The sequence below is a fragment of the Balaenoptera physalus genome (assembly GCF_965194825.1).
Source record: "Balaenoptera physalus genome assembly, chromosome: 17".
Taxonomy (NCBI): Eukaryota; Metazoa; Chordata; class Mammalia; order Artiodactyla; family Balaenopteridae; genus Balaenoptera; species Balaenoptera physalus.
The window spans coordinates 48,524,029-48,543,291 of record NC_138895.1 but is presented as its reverse complement, the minus strand read 5'-3'; the positions used below and the strand labels follow the sequence as shown (position 1 = coordinate 48,543,291).

At 33.2% G+C, this 19,263-nt stretch overlaps 1 protein-coding gene across 17 annotated transcripts in view; it reads right to left on the bottom strand.

Annotated features, from left to right (window-relative positions):
• VPS13B (vacuolar protein sorting 13 homolog B) overlaps positions 1-19,263 on the bottom strand; it is a 763,196-nt gene that overhangs the window by 686,611 nt on the left and 57,322 nt on the right. For all 17 annotated transcript variants that reach the window (XR_014255333.1, XM_082432674.1, XM_082432665.1 and 14 more), the window contains 3 exons: positions 15,413-15,580; positions 11,435-11,616; positions 5,562-5,736 (listed from right to left, as the gene is read on the bottom strand). Coding sequence is in view for 16 of the 17 variants with exons in the window: in XM_082432674.1 (XP_082288800.1) it covers positions 5,562-5,736; positions 11,435-11,616; positions 15,413-15,580 (525 nt within the window). In the remaining variant the exon portion in view is untranslated. The remainder of the gene's footprint in view (positions 1-5,561; positions 5,737-11,434; positions 11,617-15,412; positions 15,581-19,263) is intronic.

The window sequence follows — 19,263 nt, the reverse complement described above, 5'->3', positions numbered from 1 at the left end:
TCTACTGGGGAATAAATAAAGCCTGTTATTAACTGTCCCTTGTAAGATCTCAAATTGGACATCATCACTGAATATCATCTTGGTTATAAAACAAAAAGTCAGGTTAGCTCAACCCAGGACCAGGCTGGGTCCAAAGAGATGGATTCTGGACCTCTCTTGTCAAAACCAATAAACAGGAGGAGTATCCCACTGCTTGATCTTTTGAAACAAAAGAAAGAAACATCACTAAGAGAAGTCTAAGAAATCAGTCACTATAATTTATACTTAATATTAATTAAAAGTTAAGAGGGATTTTTGATGAAAGATGGTTTTGAAGTTCTAAATCTTTGCTTACTGCCTTGTAAAAAGAATGAATTGTGACCTGGAAAAGAAAAAAGCATCTCTTTGATCTCTGGTCAGAATTCTTAAAATACTCTTTGCCCCTGGAATGGTGTATCCTAACATCCTTAGATGAGAAAACAGAGTACTGAGTCCAGGCAGACTGAGGTGGCTAGAGTTTGCAGGGCAGAGTACCAAACAAGAAAGACCTGTTCAGGGTGAGGGCTCCTGAGACCTGGAGAGGGTCCCACTCCAGTCCTCACCTAAGTATTAGTTTCATGTAAGGAAACTACTGAGGCCATGAAAAGAACCACCAGAAAGGGGCAAAGAAAAACATCCCCAAGACATAAACAGAATTGGGGAAGGACACCAAGGCATATTAAAATCAAGGCGCTTAAAACTTTCCGAGAAAAGGTTCACTGGCTTCACCAGAGTGTCAAAGGAGTCCGTAGCACACACAATAAAAGGTTAAGGATCTCTGCTTTAGACAGATGAAAAAACTAATTCAGACTCATTTGAAAGCAAGCAACCCTCTTTTTAACATCCATAAACAAACAAACAAATAAACAAACACCTACTCACCTTCTTAGATCACAGAAAGGAATAGTTACAAAGGAAAATTTTGAAAAATACATTTGATCAAAATTTAAAACTCTGCTCAAGAGACACGTATTTAAAAATGAATTAGGCAACTCAGACCGGCAAAAAATACTCCCCAAGTGTATTTGACATGTATATGACAAAAGACTTGAATTCAGAATATATAAAGAACCACGTGTATGTATAACTGACTCACTTTGCTGTATAGCAGAAACTAACACAACATTGTAAATCAACTATACTCCAATTAAAAAAAAATTAAGAAAAAAAAAAAAGAACCACCAATCAGTAATGAAACCCAAAAAAGTTTTAAAAATAGGCAAATACTTAACATAAACTTCACAAAGGTAGATATATTAATTGTCAATAATCACATGAAAAAATTTCAAAATAATTGATCAGGGAAGTGCAAATTAAAACCACAATGAGCTACCACAACATATCCATCCGAATAGCTAAAAGTAAAAAGGACTGACAACAACAAATGTTGGCAAGTATGTGAAGCAATTGGAACTCTCATACATTGTTGATAGGAATGTAAAATGGCACAACCACTTTGAGAAAACAACCTGGTAGTTTCTTAAAAAAAAAAAAAAAAAAATATATATATATATATACATATATATATATACACACATATATTACTTAACAAATTCCACTCTTAGGCATTTAACCAAGAGAAAGAATAGCACATGTCTATAAGAGACTTCCAGAAGAAAGTCCGGGGCATCTTTATTTATAATAAACAAAACTGGAAATAGTTCAAGCATCCATCAACAGGGGAATGGCTAAATAAACTATGTTATATTCATATGGTATAGTCATACAATGTACCTAGCAATAAAAAGGAAAGAAATACTGATATATACAACAACACAGATGAATCCCCAAAATACGATGCTTTTAGGGCAGTGAAAATACTCTGTATGATACCATAATGATAGATACATTTGTCCAAACCCATAGAATGTACAACAGCAAGAGTGAACTTTAACTAAACTATGGACTCTGGGTGATAATGATGTAGGTTCATCAATTGTGACAAATGTATCGCTCTGGAGGGGATGGTGATAATGGGGGAGGCTATGCAAGTATGACAGCAGGGGTATATGGGAAATCTTTGTACCTACCCTTCAATTTTGCTGCAAATCTGAAACTGCTCTAAAAATTGTCTTAATAAAAAGTTTTTTAAAATTAAAAGTAAAAAAATATATTATGCTTAATGAAATAATCCTTTCACAAGAGAATTCATACTATATGATTCTATTTATATGAAATTCCAGAATCAGCAAAAACCAATCCACGATTTTTTAAAGATTCAGAACAGGGTTTTCTTGAGTGGAGTTGGGGTGGGCAGGCAGCTGGAGCGGGGGATGACTGGAAAGAGGCATGAGATAACCTGGTGAGATGTTAATGACCCATATCTTGATGGGTGTTCTGCATCACACAGGCATACTCATTTCTCAAAACTTCTTAAATAGTATACTTAAGATTTATGCATTTCACCTTGTGAATTTAATCTTCAAAAAAAGAAAAAGAACCATCAATAAATATAAACTCTAGTTAATGATATGCTGCTGAAGTCTAGGGGTGAGGTATACTGATGTCCATAACTTACCTTGAAAGGCATCAGAAACTGGCTGAATTGATGGAGAGAAAATGGTGTTAGATGAACAGATATATGATACAGCAAATGTGACAAAATATTAATTGTAGAATTTAGATGATAACTATGTGGGTGCCCACTGTATAATATTCTTTCAACTTTTCTATATACTTGAAATTTATCATAATAGCATGGTGAAAAAAATGAATTGAGCAGCTTCTATATGCTAGGTTTTGTTCTAGGTGTTAGGTAATGAATTGCTAGGACAGGAACAATGTCTAACAGGAATTCGCTGCCTAGTGTGAAATGAAGTAAAATGTTTTATACCTACATATGCTTATTAATGTTCCCTAAGCTTTTTTTAAGGTGATAAAATTTTTTTATCAAGCTATAATTTAAATACTATAAAATCTGGCCTTTAAAAGTATACCATTCAGTGGTTTTTAGTGTAGTCACAAGGTTGTACAACCATCATCATTATCTAATATTAGAATATTTTCATGTTCTAAGAAACATGAAACTCCAAGAAGAAAACCTCTACCCATTAGCAGTCACTCTCCATTCCCTCCTCCCCACAAGTCCAGGTTACTAATCTCCTTTCTGCTTCTACAGAACTGGCTATCATGGACATATCATATCAATGAAATCATACAACATGTTCCTTTTTGACTGGCTGCTTTCACTTAATGTTTTCAAAGTTTAGCATGTAGCAGTATTTCATTTCTTTGTATGGCTGAATAATATTCCAGTGTACAGATACACCACAACTGTTTAACTACTCATCAGCTGATGGACATTTAGGTTATTAAACTTTTTGGTTATTAAGAATAATGCTGCCGGGCTTCCCTGGTGGCGCAGTGGTTGAGAGTCTGCCTGCCAATGCAGGAGACACGGGTTCACGCCCTGGTCTGGGAGGATCCCACATGCCGCGGAGCGACTGGGCCCGTGAGCCACAACTACTGAGCCTGCGCGTCTGGAGCCTGTGCTCCGCAACAAGAGAGGCCGCGACAGTGAGAGGCCCGCGCACCACGATGAAGAGTGGCCCCCGCTTGCCACAACTAGAGAAAGCCCTTGCACAGAAACGAAGACCCAACACAGCCATAAATAAATAAATAAATAAATAAAATATTAAAAAAAAAAAAAAGAATAACGCTGCCATGAACATTCACATACAAGTTTTTATGTTAGACATATGTTATCGACTCTCTGTCATATAACCCTAGGAATAGAACCCTACCTAGGCTCATATGGTAACTCTATGTTCAACTTTTTGACAAACCAGATTGTTTTCCATTCCCACCAGCTATACATAAGGGTTCCAATTTTCCCACATCCTTGCCAACACTTATTATGTGTCTTTTTATTATAACTACACTGGTTAGTGGCTGTAAAGCAGTATCTCACTGTGGCTTTGATTTGCATTACCCCTCATGACTAATGATATTGAGCATATTTTCATGTGCTTGTTGGCCACCTGTATATCTTTTCTGGATACATGTTTATTCGGTCTTTTGCCCATTTTTTAATAAGATTATTTGTTCCTAAGTTTTTTTTTGTTTGTTTTGTTTTTTTATAGATTAAGGGGTTTTGTTTTTGTTTTTGTTTTAATTAACTATTTTTTGGCTGTGTTGTGTCTTAGTTGCAGCATGTGGGATCTTTGTTGAGGCATGCAGGATCTTTTGTTGCGGCGCAAAGGCTCTTCATTGCAGTGCACGGGCTTCTCTCTAGTTGTGGTGTGCCGGTTTTCTCTTCTCTAGTTGCAGCACGCAGGCTCCAGAGCATATGGGCTCTGTAGTTTGCAGCCCATGGGCTCTCTAGTTGAGGTGCCTGGGCTCAGTAATTGTGGCGCACAGGCTTAGTTGCTCCACAGCATGTGGGATCTTTGTTCCCAGACCAGGAATTGAACCCACGTCCCCTGCATTGGAAGGCGGATTTTTTACCACTGGACCACCAGGGAAGTCCCTGTTCCTAAGTTTTAAATGCCCTTTTCTAAAGGTTCGAACTATGGAAGTTAATCATCATCTTCTCCAAATTTTTCCTGAGTCTCAGACCCAACACAAGTCAAAGCCAATCATCCCGTGCACCATTTTTCTACTTCAGATCATTCATACCTTTATTAAATCAAACATCTTATCATTCTACCATACATCATGCTTAACTAACTGTTCACATGTCTGTCCACTCCACTGTATATTAAGATTTTAAGGGAAGAGAATTTGTCTCTGTATTCTCCCACATTTCTTTATCTCTACATTCTACCACATTCCCAGCAATAATGTCTTACACACAGTAGGCTTTAGTAAAAGTATAATGAATTGAATAACTGAAATTAACCCACTAAGTATCTTTCAATGAAGTATATACTTCTTTAAGTAATGCTCCAATTAATTAAGTAGGTATCCTTCAATGAAGCATATAATTAGGTATAATTATAGTCAATTATAATTACATATAATAATTAAGTATAAATAACTTAATAAGTTATAATAACTCTTGCTGAGACTTTGCAGAAAAATTATCAATATAGTTGTTTCTTGAACAACAAGGCAGTTAGGGGTGCAAGTTGAAAATCCAGATATAACTTACAGTCAACCCTCCATCATATTCACAGTTCTGCATCTAAGGATTCAACCAACCATGGATCATGTAGTACTGTAGTATGTATTTACTGAAAAAAATGTGTGTACAAGTGGACCTTGCGCAGTTCAAACCCATGTTGTTCAAGGGTCAACTGCACTATAATTTACTAGGAAATCTTGAGGTTGGACTGCCTTAACTTTCATGTAATGTATATTCCAAACACTTATACCTATTAGAAATATTCAAGTTATTTTTAACATGTAGAAAAAAAAAAGTCAGAATAGTATGCAAAATGTAGGAAAGAAAAAAATTAGTGTCAAACAAGCAAAATAAAATCATCCCATCATATTAGAACACTGCAAAACATAATCTAATGTTGTAGTTTTCGAAGTTTCACAATAGTGAAAACACTTTGTAAAAACAATAGTTATAAAATAAAAGTTTTTGTTATATTTACCTGCAATGTTTCCTAACATATCTTTATTGTGACACGTAGAATCTTCTGTTTCTCCATCTTTAAAATTTCCTATTTCTCCATAGTAAAGAGCAATCCCAAGTTGCATTATACGGATAAACATAGGCAATTGTTGATCAGTGATAGAAAGTTTCAAACTCTCTACTAAGGTATGAATCTGTATTTTGAAAAAAACAAAAACATCAACAAAAGCATATTCAAAGGGAGTACCATTTAACATAAGTAGAGAAATGTTAAGTCTTAAAATGGAATACCATAAGAGAAACAGTAATGTCCCAACATTTCTAATATTTAAGCCAAAATAATAGCTTAAAATCTTAGGAATTTAAACAGATTTTTCTATGATGATCAATACACTTTAGATAGAAACTATATTAATCCAAACTATTTAAGTGGAAATAGAAATGATAATGAGAAGATACAGGCACACTGGATTTCCAGATAACTTTTCCCAAAACTTCTTGTTACCAAAATATCCACCTTATAATGTTAAGAGTACGACAGTACTCCAACAAAAACCATAAAGATCTCTGTCACAACTAAGCATAAAAGTTTCATGTCATTTTAGTAAGACTTTAATCACCCTTTTCAGCTTTATGAACCAAAAAGAATACACACACATCCTAAAAACATATGTTAACTGAGTCAATTACTAACATAACTACGTAAGTATGCACATGATAAAATGATTATTGTCAATATGGAAAACCAAGTGAAAATATGATCAAGAAAATTTCTCAAACAAACTTTAAATAAAAGATTTAAACATGGTATAAAATTTATAACATGAATCAATTATAAGAAATAAGATTAATTATTATCAACAGGGCACAAAGCAGTCCAATCTAAGTTCTCCTTATAGAATGAGACATCAATAGAATATAAAGACAGCCTCAGTGTAATGATTTCCTGCTGTTACATAAACATGGAATAAAACCAATTAAGCCATAAAGTCAAGTCTCTTGGAAGGTTTATTTTAACTAACTGGTATTTGAGTATCTATGAAACATGAAAAAGAAGTAATGGTAATCATCATATTTTTAGGGCTAAAGTCACAAAATATTGTACTTGAAGGGGAAGACAGTTGTGTGGGGAGGTGTAAAATACCATATTCAAATATGAGTACAGGTTTCTTAAAACTGACTTAAAAATCATACACTGAATAGACCCTGAAATGGGGGACAGGTTGAGGGGGCAGGCACCGCAGGCCTGCCAAGCTCTTCTTCAATCTGAGATTTCTCTGCCACACCCTTTAAACACCATACAGCACCAACAGCACCAGTGATAACCTGTCTTAGCAAAACCAGTGTCAACTCTGTGTGTATGTATGTATGTATGTGCTTAAAATACTATACACACCAACATATATATCTTTAACATATATAAGATATTTTACACACTATATGTATATACATGTAAATATCTTTAAAATCAATAAAGTTAACCCACAATAGAAAAACTGACCAAGAACCTGAATGAATTTTTCAAAGAGAAAATAATGGCCAGTGAACATATTTTCAAAAATCTAAGTTTGATAATAATCAAATAAATATTAATTTGTATTATTTTTGCTGAACAGGTTGGCTTTTTTAAAACATGATCATATTTAAGGATAGCAGGAGTGTAATATAGGCACTCCCCTAATGTTCATGAGCATATACACTGGTTAAACCTTTCTGGAAACAATTTTGCAGTACAGATTACAGGCCTTAAAAAAGTTTAAACCCATTAATAAGATATTTGCAATTACAGAAATCTCTCCTAAGGAATTAATCAGAGATGTGGTCAAAGATTTATATGTAGACTTTCATTCCTCTGAAAAACTGTTAAGAAAAAGTAAATTTTCAAAAACGGGAAATGTTAAATAGATTACATACCCTAAGCTCTACATCTCATAGATGATACAATCTCTTAAGACATATTTATTACTCACAAAAGATAGAAAAACACAAAAAGCCCACCCAAAATACAAATAAACTCAAAAGCCACTTAAACATATGTGGGAGTCTTAGACAAATAATTAGGGTGTCTGGAACATTCTGGGAAATTCCCTGTCTTTGAGATGATCAATGAGGTTAACCATGTCCATTTAATACTTATTTCCAAGCACTAAGAGTTGGAAGAATGATGGGTCTAATTCAAAACAGTAAATTTTACATCACAGTAGTATTAAAAAAAAACCTCTCTCCAAGATTTACAAGCAGCTCATGCAGCTCAATAACAAAAAAAACAAACAACCCAATCCAAAAATGGGCAGAAGACCTAAACAGACATTTCTCCAAAGATATACAGATGGCCAACAGACACATGAAAGAATGCTCAACATCATTAATCATTAGAGAAATGCAAATCAAAACTACAATGAGGTATCATCTCACACCGGTCAGAATGGCCATCATCAAAAAATCTACAAACAATAAATGCTGGAGAGGGTGTGGAGAAAAGGGAACACTCTTGCACTGTTGGTGGGAATGTAAATTGATACAGCCACTATGGAGAACAGTATGGAGGTTCCTTCAAAAACTACAAATAGAACTACCATACGACCCAGCAATCCCACTACTGGGCATATACCCTGAGAAAACCATAATTCAAAAAGAGTCATGTACCAAAATGTTCATTGCAGCTCTATTTACAATAGCCAGGACATGGAAGCAACCTAAGTGTCCATCATCGGATGAATGGATAAAGAAGATGTGGCACATATATACAATGGTATATTACTCAGCCATAAAAAGAAATGAAATGGAGGTATTTGTAATGAGGTGGATGGAATTAGAGTCTGTCATACAGAGTGAAGTAAGTCAGAAAGAGAAAAACAAATACAGTATGCTAACACATATATATGGAATCTAAGGAAAAAAAAAAAAAGGTCATGAAGAACCTGGTGGCAAGATGGGAATAAAGACACAGACCTACCAGAGAATGGACTTGAGGATATGGGGAGGGGGAGGGGTGAGATGTGACAGGGTGAGAGAGTGTCATGGACATATATACACTACCAAATGTAAAATAGCTAGCTAGTGGGAAGCAGCCACATAGCGCAGGGAGATCAGCTCGGTGCTTTGAGACCGCCTGGGGGGGTGGGATGGGGAGGGTGGGAGGGAGGGAGATGTGGGAGGGAGGAGATATGGGAACGTGTGTATATGTGTAGCTGATTCACTTTGTTATAAAACAGAAACTAACACAGCATTGTGAAGCAATTATACTTCAATAAAGATGTTTAAAAAAAATTAAAATAAAATAAAATTAAAAAAACCTCAAAATTTAATTTCAGTTAAGCATAATGGTACCTCACACTCAGTGATTACCAAAGTCAAAAACCACCTGTCAACAAGCTTATTTATATTAAGGTACTTTTTACAATAAAATGTCATGGCTAGTCAGTTTTGAGAAAAACTTAGATGCCAACACTAAGTTTTCCTCAAGTTCACTTATTTTTATTTTCCTCTAAGTTAGCCACATCCTAGAATGGACAATTAAATCTGTACTAATGATCAATAAGATTTTTTTATATAGTAAGGCTTCCCTATATCCATTACTTGCTTTCAAAATATATCTTGAATTCACCCTTAACATTCCCCAACTTTACTAGCAGATTCAAGTTCAAAGAAGGAAAGTAAGTTCATTGTCCTGAGACAGCGGCATAATTACTTTTGAATTAATACTTTTCCATGCTTATCTTTGCCTAAGAAGCTAATTCAAAAATAGAAGGAAAAAGTAACAGAATTTAAACAATGTGCACTGTATGATGCATAAGGAAAAAAAAATACATACTCATGACTGAGCACTACCAAAGAAAAATGGGTGGATTTCATATATAAATACAAATTTAAGTACAACAAAGCTACATAAAATAGCAAGTGTTTTATGTTTTTAAAAATGTAATGTAAAAGTAATAAATAATTTATATAGCCATGCCCAAACAGGCACAGTAGTCAATACCAGTGTTCGGACTTAGGGCCGGCCTTTCCATTATAGTACAAAAGCCTGTAATTCAATAATAAAAGTTCATTCCACATTAAAACTTAGTTATTAACAAGATCACAAGTCACTGTGTGAATTCTTCCTCAAAGACAGCAAAATAGGTAGACAGACAGACAAGAGGTACAGAAAACTGTTATGCAATAAAAGAACACAAGATTTACACTTAGAGAATAACTATATACATTAAAAATATTTACCAGTACCCTGGAGAACAAAATGAAGCAACTGACAAAGGATTAATCTCCAAAATTTACAAGCAGCTCATGCAGCTCAATATCAAAAAAACAAACAACCCAATCCAAAAATGGGCAGAAGACCTAAATAGACATTTCTCCAAAGAAGATATACAGATTGCCAACAAACACATGAAAGAATGTTCAACATCATTAATCATTAGAGAAATGCAAATCAAAACTACAATGCAATATCATCTCACACCGGTCAGAATGGCCATCATCAAAAAATCTACAAACAATAAATGCTGGAGAGGGTGTGGAGAAAAGGGAACCCTCATACACTGTTGGTGGGAAGGTAAATTGATACAGCCACTATGGAGAACAGTATGGAGGTTCCTTCAAAAACTAAAAATAGAACTACCATACGACCCAGCAATTCCACTACTGGGCATATACCATGAGAAAACCATAATTCAAAAAGAGTCATGTACCACAATGTTCACTGCAGCTCGATTTACAATAGTCAGGACATGGAAGCAACCTACATGTCCATCGACAGATGAATGGATAAAGAAGATGTGGCACATATATACAATGGAATATTACTCAGCCATAAAAAGAAACGAAATTATGTTATTTGTACTGAGGTGGATGGACCTAGAGTGTGTCATACAGAGTGAAGTAAGTCAGAAAGAGAAAAACAAATACCGTATGCTAACACATATATATGGAAACTAAAAAAAAACAAAATGGTCATGAAGAACCTTGGGGCAAGACGGGAATAAAGACGCAGACCTACTAGAGAATGGACTTGAGGATACGGGGAGGGGGAAGGGTAAGTTGGGACAAAGTGAGAGAGTGGTAGTGTACATATGGACATATATACACTACCAAATGTAAAATAGATAGCTAGTGGGAAGCAGCTGCATAGCACAGGGAGATCAGCTCGGTGCTTTGTGACCACCTAGAGGGGTGGGATAGGGAGGGTGGGAGGGAGGGAGACGCAAGAGGGAAGAGCTATGGGGATATATGTATATGTATAACTGATTCACTTTGTTATAAAGAAGAAACGAATACACCATTGGAAAGCAATTATATGCCAATAAAAACGTTAAATAAATAAATAAATAAATAAAAGCTTGTCTAAAAAAAAAAAAAAGACATTACTGAAAAATTCCCATTGACTTAAAATTGTAATTACATTTTGATACCACAGGTAAAAAGCTAAAATTTCCTAAACCAATAAACTAAGATATTAGGTAAGCAAATTTAAGTCTTGTAAAGTTACCTAAGAAAGATAAGGGTCAATAACTATTGCTATCACATAAACAATTTATAAGGATTGAAATAAAGATTGATCTTCAGTCCACCATGGATATAAATACACTTTTTGATATGATCTCCTCTATCTACTTGAAGAGAAAAACACTAATTAGGTGGACAAACTAAAAAAGAAACTACAGTCACAAAAAAAAAGTTGTCCTCAAAATAACTCTATTAGAACACACAATACAAAAAGTTATAATATGTAACAAATAACATAAAAGTTATAAATAAAACATTTTTACAAAAAATAATGGTTTATATATTTATGAGGTTAATTTCTTCTTTGCTTTTTAATAATAATTAGCATGCATGAAAGTCAATAAGGTAGAAACATGCAACTCAACTATTAGAAAAAGAAACACCTACTTTAATAACAGATGGCATCTTGGAATTTAGGTTATCATATGTAAAATGCAGACGTGTTCTGAAGGAACATTTGTACAATAAAGGATCCTGGTAAAATTCTATTTTACCACTAGCATTTCGTTTATCAAGACAAACTGTACAGTCGGAAAAATTGATAACCTTTCTCAGCACCAGATCAGTTGCTAAAAAGGAAAGAAAAACATTTTAAGTAAAAAGGAAAGTTAGAGGAAAAAAAGTCAATTATTTATTAGTATAACAGTAATAAAAATAATAGAAATAAGATTAATAGAGCATTTAATACATGATGTCAGAATCTATAAAAGAACTTCTCATTTATTATATAATTTAAATCTTCCAACAACCTCAGGCACAATAATCCCCATTTTATATACAAAGAATCAAATAGAGCCTAAAGAAACGAAGCAGCTTGCCCCCAATTTGCTTGACACCTAACTACAAATTTAAGACAAAGTTTATGAAAAATTTTGCTACATTTCACTATCTGCAATGGAATATTAAATAACAATAAAATTCTTGAAAAACCATATTAAAAAAATATTTTGAGTAACAGTCGCTCATTTAACATTTATTTTACACTGAAAAACTTACTGCTACTCTCAAAAACTGCACTCTTCATTATGGTAGCCACCATCTATACGGTGTTATTTAAATTCACCTATGAATTAACTAAAATTATATAAAACTAAAATTTCAGGTCCTTGGTTACATTAGCCACATTTCATGTACTCAAAAGCCACATACAGTTAGTGGCTAGGGTACTAGACAATAAAAAATAAAACATTTCCATCATCACAGAATATTCTAGTGGTCAGCACGCCTCTAAATAATAACTAATGAAGAAATTACAAAATTACCAGTAATGGTATAAAGTTTGTTTTCAAGGGAATAAAAATGGAAACAATTGCTGGTAAAGTATCAAACTAGAAAATAAAACCTTTAGCAAATTTATTCCTAACTAATAAGCAATTCCTAGGTAAACATTAGGCCCAAATCTACTTGGTCAGTGACTTTCAGCTAGCAACTATCCACATGCTATGGCCATGGGAATCTTCAAAAGAATAAACTATACTTTCTATTTCTGAGTATATTCTGGCAATCTCTAATTAATTCAACATTTAATTTTCTTTTCTTTTTTTGGATTTAAGTTTTTAAGAAGTATAAAGAGTATGCACATGTATGAAAACAGTAAAGTTTTATTAAGCAAATAAATATCAAATTTGTCTGTTAGCTGAAAAGAACACAAACCTACCATATAATTTCATTTTACATAGTATATAAATGATTTAGTTACTGTTATTATATACATGTACATAAATTAAAGAAATTATCATAATAGAACAAGAAATGAAAGAAACCGGCTAGATGCTTCCTTCCCTCTCTTTATAATAATTATAATTCACTGAGTATTTGCTATTAGACACTACACTAAATCTTTTACATCCATTATCTCTTATAATATTTATATGGCTCTGTTTAAAAGCTGTGGAACAAAGGCACAGTAAGGGTAAATAATCTGTAATGTTAGACAGTTTATAAAGAGCAGAGGTGTAATTCAAACTCTGACAACCTTACTCCAGAGCATATGTTCTTATCCATTATGCTATAAGAATATAAAGTGATCACATTTCAAGGATATCCTAGAAAATTTTTCAGAGAGAGAGGAAATTATTAAGCTTTGAAAAATATTTTTCTTAAACACGAATATAACAGGAACTATCTTAAAAAAATACAAAATGAATTCTGGTTCTGGTACTTACTTTACATAATGTACTACAATTTAATCTATAAAATGAGGATAATAACTATGTCTATCTAACAAGCACTGTGGAAAATGATTCTGCATTATTTTGAAAATGTGAATATTTGCATATCCTCCCATCTAACTAACCCACTCCTAAGTACTACATATGTCCTAAAGAAATGCTTACATGTATGCATAATGTTTTCAAGATTCATCCATGTTTTAGCATGTATCAGGACTTCATTCCTTTTTACAGCACTTTTTTAAAGCAATTAAATGATAAAATTTAATACAGCAGTTAACTCTAGGAGGAAGCAAGGGAACAGGACAGGAAAAAGTACATTGGAAGGGGCAAACTGTTAATGTTCTAGTTACTTAAAGGGTAAGCGTTCATTATATTGTGTTATAACAAGTGTATGTTACATAAATCCTTTTAAGTACCAAATGTTGCATTAAAAATTAATAAAAGGGGAAACAGTATCTACCTCAGAAGCTAAAGGATTCAAACAAGATAATTAACTAAAAATAACAACAAAAACAATAAACAGCACCAGGCACAGCAGTTAACAAGCACTCAATAAATGGAAAATACTCTTTGCTGTCTTTACCACCACCATCATCATGAACTTTCATGTGGTATCATACTTGACTCTCATAAATATACTGGTAGGTTGTTCACATTTACAAATGACTTACCCAAGGTTGCACTAGGTTAGTGTTGGAGGGAAGATTTGAACCAAGATCTCCTAACTCCCAATCCAAGACTCTAATTCATTATAAATAACTTCCCAGAGTAATATTTGCTTTACTTCTATGTAAAAACTATAAATGACATTACTTCCCCTAAAATGTCAACTCATTTATTCAATCCTGCATCATCCAGTTCTGTTTGTTTTCTATTTTTCATAACTTTTTATTTTGGCATTTTAACCAAATATTTCTTTCCACAGAGGATAAGAAGGAGGCACTGAAAATGTCTCAGAAGCAAAGTTTGGGCCCTTGCATATGCTCTTATTTATGCCTCACAACAGAGCTGCAAGATCAGGATTATTCTTCATTATTAAAATGTGAAGGCCAAACCTTAAAGAACACACAAAAACAAAACTATATTCCAATTCTTCTAGTTCCTATTTGTATGCCCTAACAAGGCAAGTTAAGTAACCTTGAGACTCAATTTCACTTCGCTTTCTTGTAACTAGGACTTAAAATAAGTAAATGAACATATGACTAAACGAATGAGAAAGGATATCACTTTATGGAATTGTAATGAGAATCTGAGAAAATGAATTTAAATAATAATAATAGCTGCTCATTTTCTGAGTGCTAACTATGTATAAGACACTTTTATGCTATGGTATGTATTTGAGGAAACTAAGCAACAGTGAAGTGAAGTAACTCACCCAAGGTCATACATCTCTATGAAGTTGGGAGAGCCAGGATTCAAACTCAGGTAGTCAACTTTAGTGCCATCACCTTTAACAATTATGTACAATGGCGAGTCACAAATAAAAGGTGTTCACAATAGTCTCCTTAATACGTTTTCCAAAAATACCCACTGCTTACCCTATCAGAACATGTATCAACAAGTGTTGTGCCTTATTTAACTATTATGTCTTCTGACAAAACTAAGAAGCAGCACTATTTTTTCAGAGCTCTTATTTCAAGGCTGGACACAGTGCCTACCTTCCATGTAGAACATAATAAATAAAATAATAATAAATATTTGGTAGTTATTAAATTATATTATTACTTAATAGTTCTTTTAATATAAGCAGAAGGAGAATGCAGCACATAATAAAGGAGGCTTTGGGATTATCCAAAAATTCCAAATAAGCTCTGTAGTACACAAACCTAAAACATAAATCAGTCAGGTACACTGTTTTGCCATTACTGAACTATGCAAAAGCAACATGTCCCCTTTTCCTCTTTCACAAACATTCAAAATTTTAACTAAGTATTATTTAATTTTTATTCCTTCAACCCATAGCATTGTAAAATACTATATATAATATTTGAAGCAAGAATGTGACTGGTAAGAAAGAATAAAAATTAATATAATTGTATGCTAAATTTTACATATGTGCATTTTTCCAGGCTGAAGGCATAAAGCTTTCATTAGACTTATCCAGGAGCCTGGTGGCCCAAAAAAAGGTTTAGAATCCAAGACAACTGTTTCAACAATAGAAAAGGCTATACTCTTCTTGGCGTTTACTCACCAGAAATATCCATGAATGCACGATCCCACAATTCACCCACTGTATAGCATTCTGCAGAAGTGATGTTGACTGAAAGGACAATATCATCTTCAACATATTTTAGTATAAGATTATTTATAACAATATTTACGTTATTTACAACTCGTCTAATCAGACTCTGCACGTAACCTATAAAATAGGGGAAAAAAGAATCCAATTAGAAGTTAAATCTATCAATAAATAATTATTCTTAAAATGTTACTAAACTTAATGTATGTGAAAGATGGGTATCGTTTATCATATTTTGCAAAGATGAAAGTAACATTCAGATAAGTAAACAGCCTTGCCAAAGAGACACAGCTAATAAGTAGCAGATCCACCCCAACAAAAACAATTACAAAGAAGTTCTATATCATGAAGTTTCACATATGAAGAGAAACCATAGAAGCCATACCTTTTAACAACATAAGTCTAGATCCCATTCAAAGATTATCCTAATCTACAAGTACTTTGTCTGATTTCTGCCTATTTTATAAACATTTTCCCAAATGAAGCAATGTTACTATATACTGATTATACAATACATAAGAGGAAGAAGAGCTTCTTTAAGGTTCTTTTTTCAGCTACCATTTTCTCTTCCTACTTTAAATACCCATAAAGACATTCAAAAACGAGGCCTGGAGGAAGAAAGATAGAAGAAACAAGACCATCATAATGGATTCAATGATCTCCACTTACTAATGTATAATACTGAAACACAGAAGGGGGGAGAATATGACTGAGGAAGAAAACATAGAAAGTATTAAAGAAAGAGGGGAAAAAGAACACAATGAAGAAGACAAAAGAGAAAAGTAGGGAAAGAAAGAAAACAGATAAAGCATAATGAGAATTCATAATCTCAGAAGTTTCTCACACAATAAATGTGTATATAGATATATTATTGAGGAATATAATTGAAAATATAAGTGAAACTAAACCTAAACAGCATTTAAAAAGACAAAGGAGAAAAAGATTGAAAACTTTATTCAAATGCATTTTCCACTATAAAACCTATGTAAAAACTAATTAAAATTTTAGCTATTTCATGAAATAACTATCTGCTTGTATTCTTTAAACCAGAACTTTACTGACAAAATAGAATCAACTTCTGTCAGCAATTGACATTGTTAACACCTACACTGAAGCCTGCTAGAAGAAAGCTTACTTAAATTTATTCAACTGCAAATGCTTGCAAAAACCAACTCCTTCATTCATTACCAATGGATACAAATAGAAAAGAAATGTAGAATGACTAAGTTCAAGTTTTTCTCATATTAGCAGCTTTTAGAGTGCCAATTATCATATGCTATAAAATTAACATACAAAATATTAATAAATTTAGGGAACAAATATTTTACGAGAGTAGATGCTAAAATGATGCTTAACAAATCACGCTTCCAAAAGAAATTTTAAGTATCAAAATGTTCAACCTTAAAATGCATATTCCCCCCATGCTATCACTACTCAAGAGAGATGTTAAAAATGAACAGTTTCTGAGAAGTCAAGAAGCATGACTAACATTGGTTTTCCTATTTCTGAAAAACCTGTCATCAATAGAGAATTCATAAAATCCTCTTAAGAGTTTATGAGTTTTTATTGTCTCCCCTGCCCCAGAAGAAAAAAAAAAAAACTCTCAGAGACAGAACCAGAGAAAACATAATGCAAAGTAACATAATACTGTAAATGTATTGTAACTGACAGAAAACCTACTGATGGATTTTTCATCTACTTTTTAATATCTTCTTTCAGTTTCTCATTATACAAGCTGAGGTGAATAAGCCAAATCACCAAAGTAAAAGAATCAAGTATCTAAAAAGAACTACTTCTACAGAAGACTATTTATGTTTTTCTATTAAAACACGCAATGCCAAAGTAACAGCAACTAACCAACAGAATAAATGATACGTTATCTCCTTAATCCCTCATAATAACTTAGTTCAAAGTTTGCTACAGAAAAACGTCAAAGAGCAGATCTAAGAGCTCTCATCACTCCATATTTAGAGACTCCCTAGGAATATATCTATTCAAGTGAAATAACAGTAATTCAGGTCTATTCCACAAGCATCTGAAAATGCAAGGTCACTCGGGATAAGAACCTCTAAGACGTCGTATTAGATGGCTCTAAAACAACAGCCTCCTACTTGTCAACCTTTCCAGAAATTCTTATTATTATCCAACTCTCTCCCACCCACAAACCCCATTCCTCCAAACACATACATCTAATGCCCACAGGGCCAGAAAAAACACTATGAATTTTCATTGACTTTGCTCATGATCTTCCCTCTGTGTAGAACACTTTGTCCATTCTCCCATCTTGTTCAGGCCCAGTATGAATATCCTCTGCCCCATATCCTCTTCTCCAATGTCCCTCACCCTACAAATCAACATTAAGGAGACTGTATCACTTTTCTTGGGCTTATGTTACCTCATAAGCCTGTCATTTGTATATGTTTATGTATAATTACCTTCTCTGTTAAACTATGAAATCCTAGAGAGCAAAGATTATATCTTATTTATTTATCTGATATGATTAAATTAAATAGTGTATGGCAAATACTTGGGTTACAAACAGACAGTACTTGCAATCAGTTTATCCTAACATGGTCACTAGGAAGCCAAGTTGCTCAAAAACAGAGATTCCATGGTTGATGACTTGGTTACAGCACCTAAAAACTCCCTCATCAAATTTTTGCTGTAAAATATTTTGGGGGGTTATGCAGCATAATATAGGCAACTTGTAGTTAAAGGAAAAGTTAGTTCTCTCTAATGTTCTTGCCTTTTTTGTAAGGTTGAAATTATTTCAAAACAAAACTTATTTAGAAGGTTAAGAATAAGGATTCCTTATTGGTAATGCAGTAGAGAGGTTCTATAATACAAGAATTTTTTTTTTTTTTAAATCCATCAGCTTTGGTAACTAAAAGATAACTTAGGGCAGTTACTGTAGGAGCTAAGGAAAATAGCTGTGAGTTGAAGATACTTATTACCAGCATTATTATTTAAGACAGTCAGAGAAGTTCTAAACAACTAAGGAAGGGTAAAAAAGAGAAATATGTGTAAGTACTGACAAGAAGAACACAAAATCACCATTACATGAAGATGACTGTTTTTTATATAGAAAATCCAAAAGATATAACTGAAAAATATTGAATATCGATCAGCTAACAAAATATAAAAATTTGCTATTCTTCATAATGAAATGAAAAGATAATAAAATGGTTTAAAAAAAATGATAATTCCAGCTAGCAATAAAAGATATGACAGCATTTTCCATCTATAAAAGTTTCAAATAAATATTTTTTGATAATAAAAAACAGCATTGGAACAAAAATGTGCTTGTTAGAAAATACTGTTAACAAATTTTTCACAGGGAATAATTTGGTTACACATGCCAAAACCTTAAAATTACTCACAAATTTTGATTTTATAGTTGATAAGAATTTCTCCTAAGGAAATAAACAGAGGTGTGTGCAAAGATTTACCTACCAGTATGTTTGTTAAAGCATTTTACAAAACAGAAAATGAAAAATAACCTAAATAACAAACAAAAAGGGACTGATTAAACAAACTATGGAACAGTTACACAATGTAATACATGCCAATGATTAAAATAACATTGTGAAAAAATTAATGTCCTTGAAACATGTTCCTAACATTAAAAAACACAAATTACAAAAAAAAAATGTATATGTGTATGTGCACACACACACAAAGAAACAAAAGTCTCTTAACGGTTGTACATCAAAATGTTAACAGGTTCCAGGTTCTGGGTAAGATGAAGTAAGCACATTCCACTCTTTCTCACTGAAGGTAGCCAGAAAACTTGGAAAGAAAGT